This window comes from Stegodyphus dumicola, chromosome 1 (assembly GCF_044657685.1).
Source record: "Stegodyphus dumicola isolate Sdum_Otavi_A_Nest chromosome 1, ASM4465768v1".
Lineage (NCBI taxonomy): Eukaryota > Metazoa > Arthropoda > Arachnida > Araneae > Eresidae > Stegodyphus > Stegodyphus dumicola.
The window spans coordinates 151,690,667-151,710,139 of record NC_140768.1 but is presented as its reverse complement, the minus strand read 5'-3'; the positions used below and the strand labels follow the sequence as shown (position 1 = coordinate 151,710,139).

General features: G+C 32.9%; 1 protein-coding gene and 1 long non-coding RNA gene across 3 annotated transcripts in view; one reads left to right on the top strand and one right to left on the bottom strand.

Moving 5' to 3' along the window:
• The window catches only part of NO66 (Bifunctional lysine-specific demethylase and histidyl-hydroxylase NO66), a 180,124-nt gene extending 173,481 nt beyond the window's left edge, over positions 1-6,643 (bottom strand). The window contains exon 1 of one of the 2 annotated variants that reach the window (XM_085822128.1): positions 6,487-6,643. In XM_085822128.1, the coding sequence (XP_085678254.1) occupies positions 6,487-6,543 (57 nt within the window). In that variant the 5' untranslated portion in view covers positions 6,544-6,643. The remainder of the gene's footprint in view (positions 1-6,486) is intronic. The other variant, XM_085822134.1, reaches the window with a different exon arrangement.
• A 47-nt stretch (positions 6,644-6,690) lies between these two features.
• LOC146999338 (uncharacterized) lies at positions 6,691-14,626 on the top strand. The gene is made up of 3 exons (XR_015042627.1): positions 6,691-6,754; positions 6,848-6,906; positions 12,571-14,626. It is a non-coding gene; the product is annotated as an uncharacterized LOC146999338 (long non-coding RNA).
• Positions 14,627-19,473: the final 4,847 nt, after the last annotated feature.

Here is a 19,473-nt window from a genome sequence, read left to right as displayed (position 1 = left end):
GTTACATATTCAGATTAAATTATGTGTTATAACAATCCAACTAAAACTGTCTTTTCAACTTTGGGTAATAATTTTCATATCACTGTTAACAATAAATTTAAAATATTACGCTAATGACAGCTTCTTATTTTTTTAATGTATGCAAAATTATGAATTTGGGTATTTAATTTTTTTAATAGAAGATTCATGAAGTTTAGTAATTTCTGCATATAACATATATATGTATAACTTTCTTGGAAATGTTGGAGTTACTGAGTTTAATTGTATAAAAATTTAAATCTCTTCTTTTATCATAAATTTAAAATCCTTTTTAGTTTGAAATCTGTAAATCGAGGTAGTTTATATTATTTTATTGTAGGCTAGTTTTGTTAAATTTGAGGCATTTAGGATAAATATTAGCATCTATTTTATTAAAGTTGTTGAATGCGATGATATCATCAACATATCTGTAAATGTATGCATAAAAGTAAATTGTATATTTCTAAGAGAATACTGAAACTGATATTTTTTTGTGAAGGGGAATAAATTACAGACTGCAAAAGTCCTCAATCCCACTGGAATCTTCCTGACCTGTTTAAAAAATGTATTATTAAAAATTGATCTAATTATGAAACAAACACTTTTTAAGCATATCTTCCACTCTTCTTTGGAGATTATTGTAAGAATGTGTGTAACCAAATCTGGATGAGTGAGCAGACTATCATATATTTCTTCTTATGGTAAAGTGATATAAAGATTTTCGAAGTCATAGCAATTAATATTTTTAATATCCAAAGACTTGAAGGCTTCTATAATCAGTTTGTGGTTATTGCTAAGCCAACTGAAATTGTGGTCTTGATAACTATTAATAATGTTGAGAACATGTTTAAGCTACGAGGGCTATCCAGAAAGTAGATTACGTTTTGGAATAAAAAAATAAACAAAGTATAGGAAACAAATTTTATTATATACAGATGAAAGCCACACTCAAATACTACTTTTCTACATAGTCACCATACAAATTAAGGCATTTATCGTAGCGATGTACGAGCTTGGAAATTCCTTCGTCGAAAAATTCGGCCGCCTGCGCCTTCAACCACTTCGTTACCTCTTCTTGCAGCTGTGCGTCATCATCAAAACGCTGCATAGCCAGCCACTTCTTCATTGCTGGGAATAGGTGGAAGTCGCTCGGTGCCAGGTCGGGACTGTACGGCGGATGAGGAAACAACTCCCACTTAAAAGATTCAAGAACTTTACGAGTGACATTTGCCGTGTGGGGCCGGGCGTTGTCGTGAATCAACAAGATCTTAGAGCTCAACATTCCTCTGCGCTTGTTTTGAATTGCTCTTCTGAGTTTTTGGAGAGTTTGGCAATACCTTTGAGAGTTTATTGTAGTGCCTCTTTCCAGGAAGTCCACCAAAATTACACCTTTTCTGTCCCAAAAAACAGTCGCCATCATCTTCCTTGCCGACATTGTTTGCATGCATTTCTTGGGTTTTTGGGGAGAACTTGTGTGCCCCCACTGCATTGATTGCAATTTCGTTTCACAGTTCACATGTTTCACCCATGTTTCGTCACCAATAACGATGCGATCGAGTAAAGAGTCACCATCCTTATGGTAAGCGTCCAAAAAGTTCAACGCTGCAGCCATTCGCTGATTTTTGTGGTCCTCTGTCAAGATTTTTGGAATCCATCTTGCACAAAACTTGTGGTAACCAAGCTTTTCGCTGATGATTTCGTGCAACAAACTTCGCGAAATTTGTGGAAAACTCAAAGAAAGTTCCGTTATTGTGAAATTTCGATTTTCACGGACTTTAGCATCGACTTTTTCGAGAAGTTCGGCGGTCACTATGCTGGGTCTCCCACTTCGATCTTCGTCGTGAACATTGGTTCGGCCATTTTGAAATCTTATGACCCACTGACGCACTCCACCTTCAGTGATAATGTTGTCCCCATACACTTCACGAAGCTGCCGATAGATTTCTATCGGTTTACAGTTTTTTGCAGTCAGAAACCTTATTACTGAGCGCACCTCGCAGCTCGCGGGATTTTCAATTAACGCAGACATTTCAAACCGTCACAGTATCTGAACGGAGCACAGCACGAACCTCTCACTAGCACGGCTAGATGCAGACTGAGCTGCGCAACGCTCTGACCCCAAGATGGCCGCGCTAGCCCCGCCCCTAGCGGACACAGACGGAAACGTAATCTACTTCCTGGATGGCCCTCGTATTTAGCAAAAAGATAGTCAATTTCTTTCAAAAAACTTTTTGTACCATTGGCAAGCAATCTGAATTTAACTGGGTTTTTGTGAAATTCCAGGAAGCACATCTCGATTCAAAAACCTGTTGTAGAGTAATTTTTAGTGTTCAATGTACAGCTCTGAAATGCTTTTGGAGTATGAGAGCATTAGTATTGACTTTTTGACATGCAGTAGTACTTAGTTGTTCATGTTTAATTAGATTGTAGTAGAAGGTCTTTCATAAAATACTGAAATTGTTGCTTGCCTTGTCAATTTTTTTGTGATAATTAATTTTTCCCGTTGCTGCTTAACTTCCTCTTCAGTATCTTTCTTATTATGTACGTGGTAAAGCTTGCAGGTCCTTAGATTATTGCTCAGGTGTTGTTTCATTTATGGTAACCTGAGTAGTTGAATATGATGGAAACACGATTATGATGTAACAGGTTGCATAATTGCAGTGAATTTGAATGATGGGAAAAGATTTGTAAAGGTATGGGTTGGATCCTAACAGAGCTCGCACCCGGTGATGGCGCGTATCAATGTATACATGGACAAAGTCAAGAGAGTGTGCAATGCCAAGTATGTGGAATTCTCTGATGTTTTCTTAAACAAAAATGGGTCTATGTGTACATGGATACCGAGTTTGTGCAAATGTTTGACTTGTTATTTTCAAGTTGGAGATTTTGAAAAACATGTCAAGCAGTGCGGACTTTCCCAGCTTGTCGCCAAGGATGTGGGGTCTCCTAGGATTTTACCATGGCATGTTTGTGTGTTGGATGTTGGTTAGGAAGCACATGGCTATTTTGTGATTTATACTGTAAAATGCTTGAATGTGGTAAGATTAATTTGAAGTTTCTGTATGATTTGGAATGAAAGGGATGAAAAGCATTAAGTGACTGACGTGTAAATGAAGGTTTACTTTGTAACCATTTTAAGTGTCCTGTTTGTATGAAGAAAATGCATATTGTTAAACATTGGATGATACCGACAGCACGGAGGATATTTTTACTCTTATTTTTGTGAATTTATGTGCCGACGACATCATAAAGATTTTAGTTCAGATAATTTTAGGAAGTTTTTCCATGCTGTTATGGAATTTTGTTTCACTGAAGACATGGAAATTTCTACATGTGGTAAGTGGATATGGTTGATCTTTACATTATGGTAACTTGGCGTTTTTTTGGCGAAAATTTGGCGATCAACTCTCCTACAGCAACCTTCTATTTTTTTTTCCCGCCGCCATTTTGTCTTCACGAAGTAAAGACATGTTTCTTTTCTTTTTATCTACTGAACACTTCTTCCAACAATCTACTAGCCGAATTACACTTATGCTAGAAATTTTATCTAACAAAACTGCTTAATCATGACAAATATTCACTGCAAAATTGGGAAAAAGTGCACAATACCATACTCCTTACACGTTTTTCAAAATAACACATACACATAAACCATGTACACGTCGACTTATTTTTACTTAAAAAAAATCCCAGAATTGCACAAAAATGGCATTGCGCACACTCTTCACTATATCCATGTACACTTTTTTCTCATAAATTAGAAAAATTTCATGAAAACACATGACAATTTTCTCAATCTTTAAACCCGGTAAAAAGAACATATATGAAATTACCTGATCGCGAAAAAGTATTTACCCTTTCCAAATATGAACATTTCCACATATAAAATAAATAAAATATCCAAAAACTTTTACCTCTAAATCATCTATTACATTATACACGTCACCAACGAATTCATACCACAACCATTACAAATACTTAGTGTCAGATATTTAAATTATTTCCATGCACGTTTACTTCAACTAAAACGTATACCAAATTCCTACAAACATAAAATTCACAAAATAACTATCATTTAATTAAAATATAATTAAATTCAAAAACACTACTTAAAATATAAATGAGCACATACATTAAATTAATACATACATAAATACCCATTTCGAATTCACTTTAGTTACGGCCATGGGATCCAAAAATTCACAAACACTATTTCACACAACACAGAATAAAGCCAAATACAAAATTTCCAGATTTTTTCCCGATTTCCCCCCTTTTCCGATTAAAGAACCGTAATTCGTCCATTAATATCACATGACATATCCCATGATCTCTCATTTCCCTCACAGAAAATAATGCGTAATCGGAACTGAGTACTGCTCACATTATTACCAAAGTCCCAGGTAGTAACCTTTATCGCCTCCAAAATGTCGCCAAACTACCAGTTACCATATTGTAAAGATCAACCGTGGATATTTCCTTTGTGTAGTTCTAAGATAAATTTACTTTTTTATGCTATTTCATTGTTTGATTTAAAATGTAATTTATTGAGATTATATATTTTTTGTTTGGCTCTAGCGTAGAATTGGCTGCTTCTTTGACTTTTTAAGTGAAAATAGATCGATATGTACATGGATAAAGTCAAGGAAGCATGTAATGCAATTCTCTGATGTTTTTTTTTTTTTGAATGAAAAATAGGTTGATGTGTACATGGACAAAGTCAAGGGAGTGCACAATGCCAAGTTTGTGCAAATCTTTCACTTGTTATTTTGGCTTTGTGTAGGGGCGATTTTTGGTACAAAGTCAAAGAATTGCACAAACTCGGTGTCTATCTACCGCCAAAAATCGCTAAATGTTCGAAAAGAGGCACCCAAAAATATATTTTTACAAACATTTGTTTTTAAATGAATGGTTGGATCCTAGCAGAGCCCACACCCTTGGTGCACCCACTTAAATGGTGCCTATCAATGTGTACATGGACAAAGTCAAGGGAGTGTGCAATGCCAAGTTTATGCAATTTTGGGATTTTTTTTTAAGTGAAAATAGATCGATCTGCACGTGGATACAGAAATTGTGCAGTTTTTTGACTTGTTATTTTCAAGTTGGGGATTTTGAGAAACGTGCAAAGCAGTGGTTGGTTAATCTTCGGATTACGGTAACTTGGCAATTTTTTGGCGACCAACCCTGCTACTGTTTGTTTTTTATGGACGCCATTTTGTTTTCACGAAGTAAAGGCAGTTTTTTTTTTTTTTACTCAACATTTTTTTCCAACAATCTGCTAGCCGAATTACGCTTATGCTGGAAATTTCATGGAACAAAAGTGCTTAATCATGACGAAGATTAGGTACGAAATTGGGAGAAAGTGCAGAATCGCCTACTGCTTGCCGCGTTTTTAAGAATTGCACATACACAATATCCATGTACACGTCGACCTATTTTCACTCAAAAAAAATCCCAGAGTTGCACAAAAATGGCATTGCGCACACTCTTGACTTTATCTGTGTACACTGCTAAAGTCCTAGCTAGTAACCTTTATCACCTTACCAAAATGTCGCCAAACCACCTGTTACCATATTCCAAAGATTGGCCCAGTGGATGATTTGCACTTTCCCAGTTTGTGCCAAGGGTGTGGGCTCTCCTAGGATTTTACCGACATTAACTATTATCAAATAAAAATTCACAAGACATGTTATAATAGCAGCACATACCACAGTTCTTGATTTAATCCTAGTATCCAGTGCTCAAGGGATACGGTTACTTTTGGCGACTTTATGATGAGCAGTAAACGGGACATATATGATGAGTAGTTAAACGGGTCATTTTAGTGTTGGCGATAATTTTCAAAATCGTGCCCAAGGCTGCACAGTATACTAGGATTTTAACCAGTTCTTATGGTAAGATCTAGCTATAAAATACTTTAGGGCTTAGCATCCGGTGCATACGGGATTTGGCTTCTTTTGGCGACTTTATGATGAGCAGTAAAAAAGAAACATATACGATGAGTAGTAAACGTGCCATTCAAAGAATATATATAGTTATACATAGTATATAGTATGTATGTAGTGATAATATAGTGTATAGTATATACATAGACGTTCTTTGGGTCATTTTTGGCGTTAGCGATAATTTTCAAAATCCCACCAAAGCTGCACCGTATACTAGGATTTTACCTACTTTAGTACTATTAAATTCTATACATATATAACATTCTTTTTTTAAATGAAACTTTTGTTTTGACTATTGTCAAATACGAACTTACAACACTACTTAATATTTTTATAAGATGGTAAGATAATTACTGTCTTATTATAAGATAATGAAATGGTAAGATATACAATGCTTTAATAATATTATATTCTATTCACAGACAGATTATTAGGCATTTTTTCAGAGTTGGGAACACAAAAAGAAACTGTAGAAGAAACGCACTGCAGTAAATGAAATGTACAATCATTAAAAGTATCTTACTTTTCCCTTGAAAACTGCAAATGCTGAAAGACTAGATAAACTACGAGATTTAGACATTATTTTCCAATCACCACAACGAAATTCGTTGTTCGGAATTCGTTGTTGACAGGTTATCTTCACGAGAAAAAAGGGGGGGAAAATGGGAGGAGTTACGAGATTCTCTGGGTTGCATGAAGATCTACTAATAACTTTCTCGCCAAGTAATTTGGCGTCATCGGCTCATTCTTATTTCTGGAACTGTGGTTGATGAGTGGTCTATTTTTGATCCGTAAGTATGCTAAAATTGTACCATAAATTTTTAATACCTTGTTTTTCAAATTTACACATTTTTCTTGATTAATTTGAAGTTGTTTGTTTTTAGATGTGCGCAATGGCAAATTTCAGGTTATTCGTCAAATAACCAAGGTTTCTATTTCTCTGGTAAGTGTTTGCTTTATATCTTATATTTATTATTAAATATTAAAAGTAATTTTTTCATGCTCATTTTCTGTTTTATGTGCCGGTAGATTTCTGGCCGATTACCGTGTTTTTAGATAAATGCACCATTTAGGTCGTGTAGAGATTACTGTTTCCATTTTTTTTTAAGTAACCACGAAAATTCTAACACATGTAAAAGCTTTACTAGTAAACTTTTGATTGAGGATATTTCAAGTAAATGTGCCATTTTTACTGAATTTGTGTAGAAGTTGCTCTTCGTTATGCCTATTTTGAGCCAATATGTTAATTAGTTGTATTCTTTTAATGTGTTGTTTTGCAGATTAATGCAGTTTATTTGACAGATGTGTAATGCTCTGTTTGTTGAAAAATGCATTAGAACCAATGATGGTAAGATCTTGGCCTAGCAAATTGGTAAAATGTTACCTGCTCTTAATTACTGAATCATTGTAGGATAAAATCTGCTGTTTATGTATGAAAATTTGTACTTTATCTCTGATTACGTGGTATATGCTCAGAATTTCATTTTTAATGATCGATTCATAAATATTACTATTTTTAATTGTCTACTTTGTTTTGTGTTGCTGCTGCTCATTCTGCAATTTTCTTTTTAGTAGATATAAAAATTAATTCTTGTTTTTTATTTTTTGTCCCTCCATGTCTCTTTTTATTGTGCTGTTAAATTTTTAAGAAAATTTCAAGTAAATGTGCCGTTTTTACTTAGTTTGCGTAAAAATTGTTCTTTTTATATGTCAATAAATATGTCAATTATAAATATGTCAATTCTTGTTTGTATTATTTAATATCTTGTTGTGCATATTAACACAGTTTATTTGACAGATTGAGATGTGATTTGTTGAGAATATTCATTAAAACTAATGCGGGTAAGTTCTTGGCCTAACAGATTGGTAAAAGATTTTCTGATCTTAATTACTGAATTTTTTATTATATTCTAGGATAAAATTCTGCCTTTTACGTGTGAAAATTTTTATTTTATCTGATTATGTGCCAAATTTAATGATTCAAGAAAAATGCCATTTCTGTGTGTAGCTAGTTAGTTGTTGCTGTTTGTCATGCAGTTCTTTTGAATATGTATCAGTTTGAAGATTTATTCTTACATGTGTATTTTTCTCATCCATTTTTGCTGTGCACTTCTTTTCCTGTGAATATCATATTAGTCTATATAGAATTTGCTCTTTGTACCTTTTTTGAATAAGTATGATAATTAGTTCTTGTTTGTGTTATTTTAATGCCCAACAATTCACTTTTGAATGTTTGTTAACTATAGAAGCTAATTTTACTTTTTGCTTGCAGTTTTTAACTCTGTACCTTTTATCCAGACATAAATAACATCTGCCTTTTCATTTCTAAACTTAAAATATTGCAGTCGGGAAAAGGTTTCAATTTGAAAGGTAGTGGCTTTTCTAATTGCAAGAATTTCTCTTCAGAATTATAATTAACATAAGCTGTGCATTCTCTGCTAAGTATTTCATTTCTCGAAAAGTCTAGTAGACCTTTTAAATCGCAATTTTAATCTTTAATTTTTTGGATATAATTAAGAACAAATTCATGTGGAAGCAATTTAAAAAATAAAGGCATTAAAATATTTCTGTATAAATCAGTATGGTACTTTTCTGTTTCGCCGGCGCAAATCTCGCCAAGCGCACTTTTTGGCGACTACACATAAAAATTGTAAACAAATGTTAGTTCTAAGATTTTTTTTATTTTAAAGGCATAAACATTTTAATATCGTTTAAAATTTTGTAAAAAGACAATAAATTTTTTTAAAAGCATTGATTTAAGAATTTACTATGCTTTCATGGTACAACATCCTGATTCGCAGGTTCGTATCACGTGAACCCAAGTAATCTCATTTCACGTAATTCTTTGCTCAAACTACGCTACAAAAATCTAATTCTCTCAATGATTCAGTAATTATCTACAATAAGTCACATTTTAGTTACATTTTAATATGGAATACAAGTTTAAATGCAAGTATTATTTCAGTTCGTACGAATAGCTTACTTAAGAATTATGTAAAACCCAGTACTTTACTTCGCTAGTGCATTCTCATTAGAAATGATGTATTTAACCCTTGATTTTATCTTTTCTATATTTTCGCCTTCGCTGAGCTGTGTGATTGCATCCTAATTGACTTAATACTGCAAATGGCCTTAGAGTATAAAATTGATTTTTCTGGTAAAAATTCTATGTAATTGTATGCCAGTATTGAAAGAAACAATGGCGTAGCTAGGGTGGGGCAAGAGATGACATCTATCCCCGGGCGCAGCATCCAGGGGGTGCCAAATTAATGCTACGAAATTTTTAATGAATGTTTTGCATTCTTGACACATAGAAAGGGACGTAAATTCTTCAGTTGTCCCCGGGCGCTGGAATCCTAGCTACGCCACGGGAAAGAAGCAATCAATCTGATAAAAAAAATGGCTGCGATATGTTTTGAAAATGAGCGTAAAAGTTTACCAGCGGAGATATTCCGTTTGGCATCTGTTGTACCATTTTTGGCCAGCAAAATGAAAAAGTACCATCAGTGTATTTTTAATGTTGCCACGCAGCGTAAAAGCATCTCTGCTTTCTCCCAAAAGTCTTGCTATTTTTCAGATTTGAAGTTTGACTTCTGTGCCTTGTTTTGCAGGTTAACATGCTTTATTTGATTGCATAGAAGTTAACTTTTTGTAAAAAGGCCTTAATTATAGTATCATCATTGGTAAATTCGAGGCTTAAACAGATTGGTGAAATGTTTGACCTTAACTACTGAATTCTGCTAATTATATGGGATATGTCCATAATTTAAATTTTCTCCAAATAAATCGATCAATTGAACAAAATGTGAAATGAATTTATTAAAGAGTCTGTCATTTGCTGTATTCATAAATTTCCAGCCATGTGTATCATTTAATAATTATTTGTTTTCAGGATTAAAAAAAAGTAGTAGCAGATGGTCCTACCAATTTGAATAAATATGGAATTTAGTTTTTAATAGTTTTATTTATTTCATGTAATTTATGATATTAAAGTATAAAGGCTATGCTCGTGGATTTTCTAGTAAAAGCAAGTTTCCAGTCAATAGCAGTTTTTATTTGAGTATGGTGGTTGAGCTATTTATCCAGCATTTTTTTAGTATGAAGACTAATCATACTAAAAAAATGTGAGCATTTCTTTCAAGTAAAAATCAGTGTGTTATAGCTGTGCCAGTATCATTCTGCATACTGACAAAAGTTCATTAAATATGTTAGTGACATTTAAGTGTTGGTTTTGATTATCATGCAAAACTGAAACTAAATTCAGAATTTCATTATTGACAAAAAAAAATTTTTTTTTTAATTCTGGGTATGAATGTCTGAGCATGTGTGTAAATTTTAAGTCATTCTGGATTTTCCTGTCATTTGATTAATTCGTTAAACTTGCTGTTATCTGTGAAAAATTTTCCTATTGGACTTTACCTTTCGTTTTAGTGGCACAGGTGATAATAGATTTTTAACCCCCAAAAATGAAAATATTCAAGTGTGGCTATAGAGAGTATGCTCAAGTTCATAAAATAACTTAGTTTTTCTTTATCATCACCTTTCTGTTCGAGAAGCTTTTCTGCAGCATACAGTGACCACCCCTTTTCTATTATAAGAATACAGTCAAAAGTCTTTAATCTGGACGTCCATAATCCAAAATAATCTATAATCTGGACCTCAAAGCTACAAACTTTCTGCGCATATGCGTTTACTCATGCGCGTTTAATGTATAACGGACAGTATAAGCTAGGCAAAAATTATCTAATTATCTATTTCAGTTAATGTTGCAGATTGCGTTGTTCCTTAATCTTCTAATTGAATCCGGCTTATTATTTTTTGTGGACTGTTAGAGCAATTTTATAAAAGTAAGCTTGAACTTTAGATTATGTCAAAAAGAATTTCCGATTCTGGAGCTGTCAAAGGATCTACAAAGCGAAAGCATGTTTCGATGTCCATCAAACAAAAAGTGGATAAAGGCATACGTGTTTCAAAAATATGCGAGGAGTATGACATTGGAAAGTAAACTGTATATGACATAAGCAAAAAAGAAAAGAAACTTTTTGAATTTTTTGTGGATTCCAATACCCCACTTGTAATGAATAACAGAAAACGAATTCGTTATGCTAAAAGTGACGATCATGACAAAGTGATGACTGAATGGGTCAGACAGCGTCGCAGCGAGGACGTGCCATTGACGTGTCCAATGCTAATGGTTCAAGCCAAAATATTTTATTAAGAAATGAACTTGAACACTGAGTGCACAAATTTGACAGGTTGGTTAACCAAATTTAAAAATCTCCATGGTATAAAACAATTAAAAATTTCAGGTGAAAAAGCTTCAGTTGATACTGAAGCTGCTGAACAATTTACAGATGAATTCATTGGTCTTTTCTGGCAATATGTGCCACGAAATACATTGGCAACCTCTACAGAAAAGGTTCCAACTGGTGTCAAAGATTCCAAAGTGAGACTAACAATCTCAGCGTGCGCAAATGCTGCAGGAATGCACAAGTGCAAACTTTTTGTAATCAAAAAACAGGCAAGACCGCGAGCATTTAGAGGAGTAACGATTTTCCCCATTATATATCGTGCAAATAAAAGAGCATAGATGACACAAGCGTTAATGAATGATTGGTTTGAAAATCATTTTATGCCCGAGACTTGGCAACATTTGAATTCGGTTGGTTTACCTGATGACTCAAAAATAGTCCTGATTGTAGACAACTGTTTGACTCGTACTTCACTTAAAGTTTTAGTGAAAGATAATGTATCCGTATTATTCTTCCCTCCAGATTGTGTGTCTATCATTCAGCCTATGGATATGGGAATAGTGCACGTGCTGAAATGCAAATATAAAGTAGCATTTTTAAAATCTATGTTAAATTTCTTGAACAATGGCAAGACAGTTCAAGAATTTTTGAAGTATTTTAGCATAAAACCTGCTGTGTGAAGCATCACAAGATTGTCGGATAGTGCATCTCCAGATGCATTAAAAAATGCATGGCATAATTTATGGCCAGCTGCTATATTTTATGGTGAGGGTGATGAAGATGATAGCCGCGAATTTGAAGGTTTTCAGATATCGCAAACTAAAGGTGAAATTTTCCAATTATTGGATTTTGTAAAGAAGTGTGGAGAAGCGGTAATAAATGAAGATGATATAACAGAAGTTTTCATTGCGACGACAATGCCCCAATCATCAATCAACGTACGGCGAAATCTGTAGTACGGTTCTAGATCCAGAAAACACAGCTTCCGATAGTGAAGAAAGTGACAGAGAGGTTATTAAAAACAAAAAAATTTCGATTGACAAATTAGTTAGTATTCTCGACACAGCAATTACAGGACTTGAACAGTGGAACTTTGTAACTGAGCAAGAAATTATGTCTGTTTATAGAACTAAAGAAAAAGTATTAGCACAAAAAACGAAGCAACTTAAACGACTTACATTGAAAGAAATGTTTAATAAAGTAAACAAATAAATATTAAGCTTTTTTTTGTAAATTTTGATACCCTTTAGATCATAAATGCTCTTTATTTAATAAATTATGGTTTCATATTAGTAATTGTATAATTTCTGCATGCCATCTTACCAGATTTAAATTCCTGATTCCTTGAACTTTAGATTATGTCAAAAAGAATTTCTGATTCTGGAGCTGCCGAAGAATCTACAAAGCGAAAGCATGTTTTGATGTCCATCAAACAAAAAGTGGAACTGCTACAAAAAATGTATAAAGGCATATCCTTTGTTTCCCTAACCATTTCGAAATCTGTTTATCAATTTTACATCTCTCAGCGGGGGGGAGGAGGAACATCACGGTGCGCAATGAACTGGAAGTTGATCTGTAAGCACTATCCTTATATTCAGGGCAGATGTTTTTATTTTATTCGGCTTATAATTTCTTACTAAATGTAGTATTTCATCTCAATGTACTCCGTTTTTGATATGATTTAAATCAAATTTCTCGTCGTTATATTACGGATACACATCAAATAGTTTTCTGATTGCAATTTTCTAATTTCGACTATGTGTAATGTATTCTTTACGCTTGCGCGCGTTGAAAGAAATGTTTAATAAAGTAAACAAATAAATAATTTTTTATTGTATATTTTTATACCCTTTAGATCATAATTACTCTTTATTTCATAAATTAAGTTTTCATATTTTTAATTTTATGTTTTCTTCATGCCATCTTACCAGATTTAAATTGATGATCTGTAATCCGGAATCGCCGAAGTCCCGACGAGTCCGTATTAAAGACTTTTGAGTGCAGTAATTTTAGAAATTTATCTGAATGTCTCCTGTGGACTTTCATTTAATAGATAACTAAAGCCAGTATGGAAATTAGGACATTTTGATATTGAAGAATAATTCATTGCTGCCTACTCTCCTTTTTTTTAATTTTTAGTCTTAACAAAGGAAAATGTTTCTCAGAAATAAATGGAATGTATTTAATTAATTAAACTTAAATAAGGCAAATTCCATTCCCTCAATCTCTAATGATTTTCAGAATTTTTAAATTCTATTTCATTTGAATTGTACTTGTTACATTTTATTGACGTTATTAAATTTCATTTGGTCAGAGTTGTCTTAATCTGTAGTCATTTCTAAATTTTTATATGAAGATTTAAAAAATGGAATTAGCCAAAGAATATAAGAATTAAATGTTAATATATTTTACAACAGAATTGAATTTCAAATAGTTCAAAAATCTAGTCCATGTAAATTTGAACTGAAGTTTAATTTGATTTTTCTATTAATTCATTACATTTATTTAGGCGCCTAGAATGTGAACATGGTAAATAAAATGGCAAGTACCCATTCCTCAGTATATTTTGGTGGGGAAAAACTTTTAAAATTTATGTTCAGTTTGTATTAATATTATTCAGTTAACTTCATATTTGTTTAGGAATTTCACAGGGTGGGTAATCTTCTGTGCAAGATACTGAGAAAATTTTGATATTCTTTATGCTAAGAATAGTTTCAAGAATTAATAAATTTCAGTTTTTTTTTATATGATAGACTGATTATTCAAAGTAATATACACCAAGGTCACCTTGGATGATCAAGACATACATGCATATTAACTGTTATAGGATAGCTATGGACTTTGGTCCTTCAAATTGTTTTATTAATATATATACAGTATTAAAAGAACTACAAAAGGGTGGAATGTAGTGAATAAAACATTTTTGCTTCTGATAGAAGTGTACAACTGACTGAAAAATGTAACAGCCATCGTTAAAATTCAACATAATTTGAGATATCTTTCTTAAGTATAGTACATACTTTTAAAAAATGAAACTGTATATATGAATTTTTGGAATAATGTAACATATTAAAAGAAGATAAATTATGTATTGAAGTGAATTATGCATTCAGTATTCCAGTAAATTTTCCATTTTATACATTCTTAAATCAATATAAGAATTATCAGTATTTTTAAAATCATTAGTGTATGTGTTTTAGGAAAACTGGTTTAAATTCAGGCTTAGATACTAAGAGTTCTGTTTTATGAAGCATAAGTATCTAATATTTGTTTTGCATTTAAGTTGAACTCAAATCATTAAATGTGAATGACATAATAGAAAAAAAGTCAGAGTTAATGACTGTAATGATGATATGTTATCTCTTATCACAGGAAAATACTTGGTATTTTATTTCAAGGGAAAAAAAAAAAAAAAAAACAGCTGGGATGTTCTGTGGAGCAAGGTTTTTAAATTTTTAAATCCTGTTCCTAGAGCAGACTTGCTAGTTCTTGGTTGTAGGTAAAGTTCAAATGGTATTTTAAGAACCCGAGGTTTTAAAAAAGGGGGGGGATAAATAAAGCTTTATTTTTTATAGAAAAATTAATTTATATTTCAGTAGTAGTTATTATATTTTGTGGCTATTCAATTTCTTCACTAAAACATTCTGCAGTACTTACATATTATCTCATCGACTGTGAAAGTTAGGGAGATGCTACCAAATATCTGTTAGTTGTTCCTGTGGAACTCTGAAAACCTGACACATCTTTATTTAACAAAAAATCAGTGTTCAACCTGCTTTGTAAAAAAGCTTTCATCAATTTCTATTAGTTTGTTTTGCCTTCCTGATTTTACTTGAAGCTCTGTTTAGAATGCTATGAGTGCAGACTTTCTGCAGGTAGTTTACTGTTTTGTTGAACATATTGTATAGATTAATCTAAACTTTTTTATGTCGGATTTCATAACTTTGAAAGCAATCTGCTGCTTGCTGTTCTATAGAAGTGTTTCCTAATTTAAATTTTATTAGCTTAAAATCTTACTGCATACTGTCAGGGTCGGATTTATGTATAATCTACACGAGCTATAGCTGAGGGGCCCCAAAAATTAAGATATAGTATAAATAATATTAAAATATATTACAGTACAAAGTCCGTAATCCGGACGTCCAATATCCGGAATGATCTATAATCCGGACCTCAAAGCCACAAACTTCCGCATGCGCTTAAAGCCAGTAAAGCGTTTACCCACGCACAACTTCCGATAGCGAAGAAAGTAACAGAGAACGTTATTGAAAACGAAAAAATTTCAATTGACAAGTTAGTCGGTATTCTCGACACAGCAATTACAGGACTTGAACAGTGGAACTTTGTAACTGAACAAGAAATTATGTCTGTTTATAGAATTAAAGAGAAAGTATTAGCACAAAAAACGAAGCAACTTAAACAGCTTACATTGAAAGAAATATAAGCTTTTTTTTCGTAAATTTTGATACGGATTAGATCATAATTGCTCTTTATTCCATAAATTACGGTTTCATATTTTTAATTGTATAATTTCTGCATGCCATCATACCAGATTTAAATTGATGATCTATAATCCAGAATCGCCAAAGTCCTGACGAGTCCGGATTACGCACTTTGTACTGTATAACAGACTTATAAAGGGCCCCGTATCTCAAATAGCTTAGGACCTTATTAAGTCTAAATATGGTTCTGCATACTGTTAAGCACGAAGTTGGAAGCAAAATGGTTTGTATATTTCTTGCTGCTCCTGGAATGGGAAATTTACCTTTGTAGGTTTTTTATTTATTTATTTTTTTTTTATTTTATTTTTTTTTTTTTTTTTAAATTTTATTTTAAACAGCTTTCCTATATTTTCTTGTTTTCCACCTACAACTCCCTACCAAAATGAATTTTCAAAATCCCGTTTTATATAAACGAGGTGGAACCAGTATTTAATAAGAAGTGTCAGGGAGAATAATGACCACGTCAATTTTTTTTCTTCTACAGAAGTTACTTCCGTGGAAGAGCTTAGTAATGCATGTCTTCCTTTCTGGCCACGTCATTGCTTTAAGCTAAATCTTACTACGTTCGGCCGTATTGTTACGTGCCTGTTAGTATTCGCCAGTGATGTTTAATTAAGGGCCAAATCTGTTAGTTATTTCTGTACAGCTTTTTCTAGTTTTTAGTTAGCATTTGTTTCTTATTTTCTATCTTAAGTTAAAGCCCAAGTGGAGACTTCATGTAAGCCCAGGATTGGCAAACTATAAATGGTCTCAAGTTAAATAAAAGGATATTTAAACCCTACTTTTGACTTGTCGCTTTAGACTTTTAGAAGTCAATGAATAGTCGCTACACAATTCTCAAGTATTCTAGATACCAAAGGCAGCCAATTTTACTAGAATCTTGTATCATTTATAGTGGAAAATTATATAGATCAGTATATAACTATTATGAAAATTTGAAAGCATCTGCAAGAAAATTGGAATGCAAAATACATTCATGTTTTATCAGGATAATGATTCTAAACATGCAGCCCTAAATGTTCACATGTGATTTTCATACAACTGTTCGGAAGTTATCACAACTTCTCCTTTATTTAGTCTTCAGACTTAAATCAAATTGAAAATGTATGAATGGAACAACAGTTACTCAAAAAATATAGATAATGCATGTGAAAAGTGTAACTTTAGCTAAAAGATATCTAACCATTATGAGTATTAAATGCCCCATTATTTTATTAATTTATTTTATTTTATTTATTTTTTTTATTGACTCTTTCTTCAAAGTATTCGAATACTTATATGAGTTTATTTTGAAAACATTTTGAATATCTTTTTTTAACCAAAAACGCTTAGACTTTTTTTTTTTTTTTTTTTTTTAAATAATGAACAATAGTACATGTGAAAGAAAAGTCATTTTACTGATTATTATTAACTGATATTTGGAAATAAAATCAAAGAATGCAAGTGTTACAAAATTAATTTCATAGATTTTATAATTTCATGAGTTAAAACTGATATTTTAAATTTAAAAATACAAAAACATGAATATTTGTCTTATTCAAAACATGTTTGTAAGTGCAAGTATATATGTTTAAATGGCTGGCAGTTACATAAGGCATAAGAACTTTTAAAGACATACGATATGTTAGACTTCATATCTTAAAATAATTTACATTAATGTCATAGTAGAAAGACAATTTGACTGCACTATATGTGATTTCTTTAGGGTAATTAAAGAAAATTACACCACATGTGCTCTTTCCCACCTTTCCACCTTATTTTGCAAATAAATTGAGCAGAACGTAATTTTTTTGGCCATATACCTTCGGCCCTATCTAGTAATGCTGAAGTGGCACTTGTAGTAGTTCATTCAGGAGAAGGAAAATCTCGTAGAAGATTGAAGGGGGAAAATTGATCGCAATCAGGCATACTGGTGGTCCTGGTACGTACAATGAGACAACAGTTCAGTGATTCTTAACACAAGTTGATTTTTATGTTATAATGTAACCTGCTTGTAAACAAGATTTTTCTGGAGCACAAAATAAATATAACAGCACAGAAGGGCTATTAAGTCCCAGAAGTATGTTTTTCATTCAATCTTAGCCATTTGGTTAGGTGAACGGATCAACAGATTATCATGGAGAGAGAGGAGGCTTTCAGAAGGACCGAGAAATGGTGTTTAAATCATACTATAGAATTACGTCCATCTAATCTTATACTTATTATGCAAAACCTAGAGGAGGAATATTACTCGCTTAGAGATGTTCCCAATCAGTCCGAGGAATAATTAGCTTATCTTAATGATCTCAAAAATCAAATCGCAGCACTAAGCCAGTACATTATTGAACTCAAACTGAGGATGAACCCACTAATTACTCCCAGCTACCATGGAAACTAATAAATCTACCGAATCTACTAACGCTAAAATTTAAGCGTAAGAAAAACATAACGGATGAAGAAGGTTTTACTACACCTCGCATAAAACATAAACGCACTCTTTCAAACGCAGAGGTTAATGAGCCAGCACAGAAAAACAAATTCCAGGAATTAAATCTCGAAGACAATATGGATTCTACTAACGAGCAGGGTGATTTTATCCCCCTCCCACTGTCCTAGCTGACTTTGCAGGTGACTGGGACAAATTAAAAGATGCTATTGAAGAAAAGTTACAAATCAAAAAATTCCGCGGAAATTTATCCGGTGGAACTCTTACCATCAGAGTTTACGACTCTGAACATTACAGAATGCTCACTGATTTTTTAGATAAACTTGAACTTCCCTACCATACTTTTAAAATGAACATCGAGAAACTGCCAAAGACTGCTGATATTGAACGTATCAAATCTGAAATAAAAGAAATGGAAATACCCATTCAAAAAAACCGTTAAATCACTCATGTTATTGAGGGGAAAATTATCCATTTACCTGTATACTTAGCTGAATGCACCCGCAATAAAGAAGGTAAAGCTATATATGACATAAAGAAATTAAGAGGACTCAACGTGTTCGTGGAAACCTTACAAATCTCGCCCTGGCCCCATGCAATGCCATACGTGCCAGCAGTACGGACATACACGGGATCGCTGCAAATACAAAGCATGCTGTTTAAATTGTGCAAAACCTCACAAGACCCATACTTACTCCCAAACAAAAAATGATAAGATAAACCTTCAGTCTGTGCCCTCTGCGGAACAGATCACATTTCTTCTTTTAAAGGTTGCCCTAAGCACCCATTTAATATACAGAAACAGATTGAAGAAATTAAAGCCAAAATAGAAGCGACGAAGAATCAATTCCATTACGACAAAAACGAATTCCAGGCGCTCAATCCGAAGGAGATCCCTAAACGTAGTCCTGCCTGGCAACAATCATCCAGAGATGAAAACCAACCGAAAGGATCAACAACTAGCTAATTAGGATTTTATGAGAGGTTAAAGTTACAAATTAAAGATTTCTTCTAAAAAATTAAAAATGCTAAAGGAATATTTGAAAAATTAGAGGTCGGCATGGCCATTTTTGATTATCTGTCAAATATTGATTATGAATTTTAAGCCGATTCATAATATTCCTAATCTTATTTTAGCTACCAAAAGCTTTATAAAAATTAATTTCTTCAATGCTAAAGGTATCCGTAAGCAACAACCTCAGCTCATCTCTTACCTTTTAGAGGTCCTTAGGGGATGGATAAACATGTAGTGGTAAAGGCCTTTGGGTTGAACACCACTTAACGAATGATGATCTCCGATCTCCGACCTCCAAAAACATGACATTGATGTC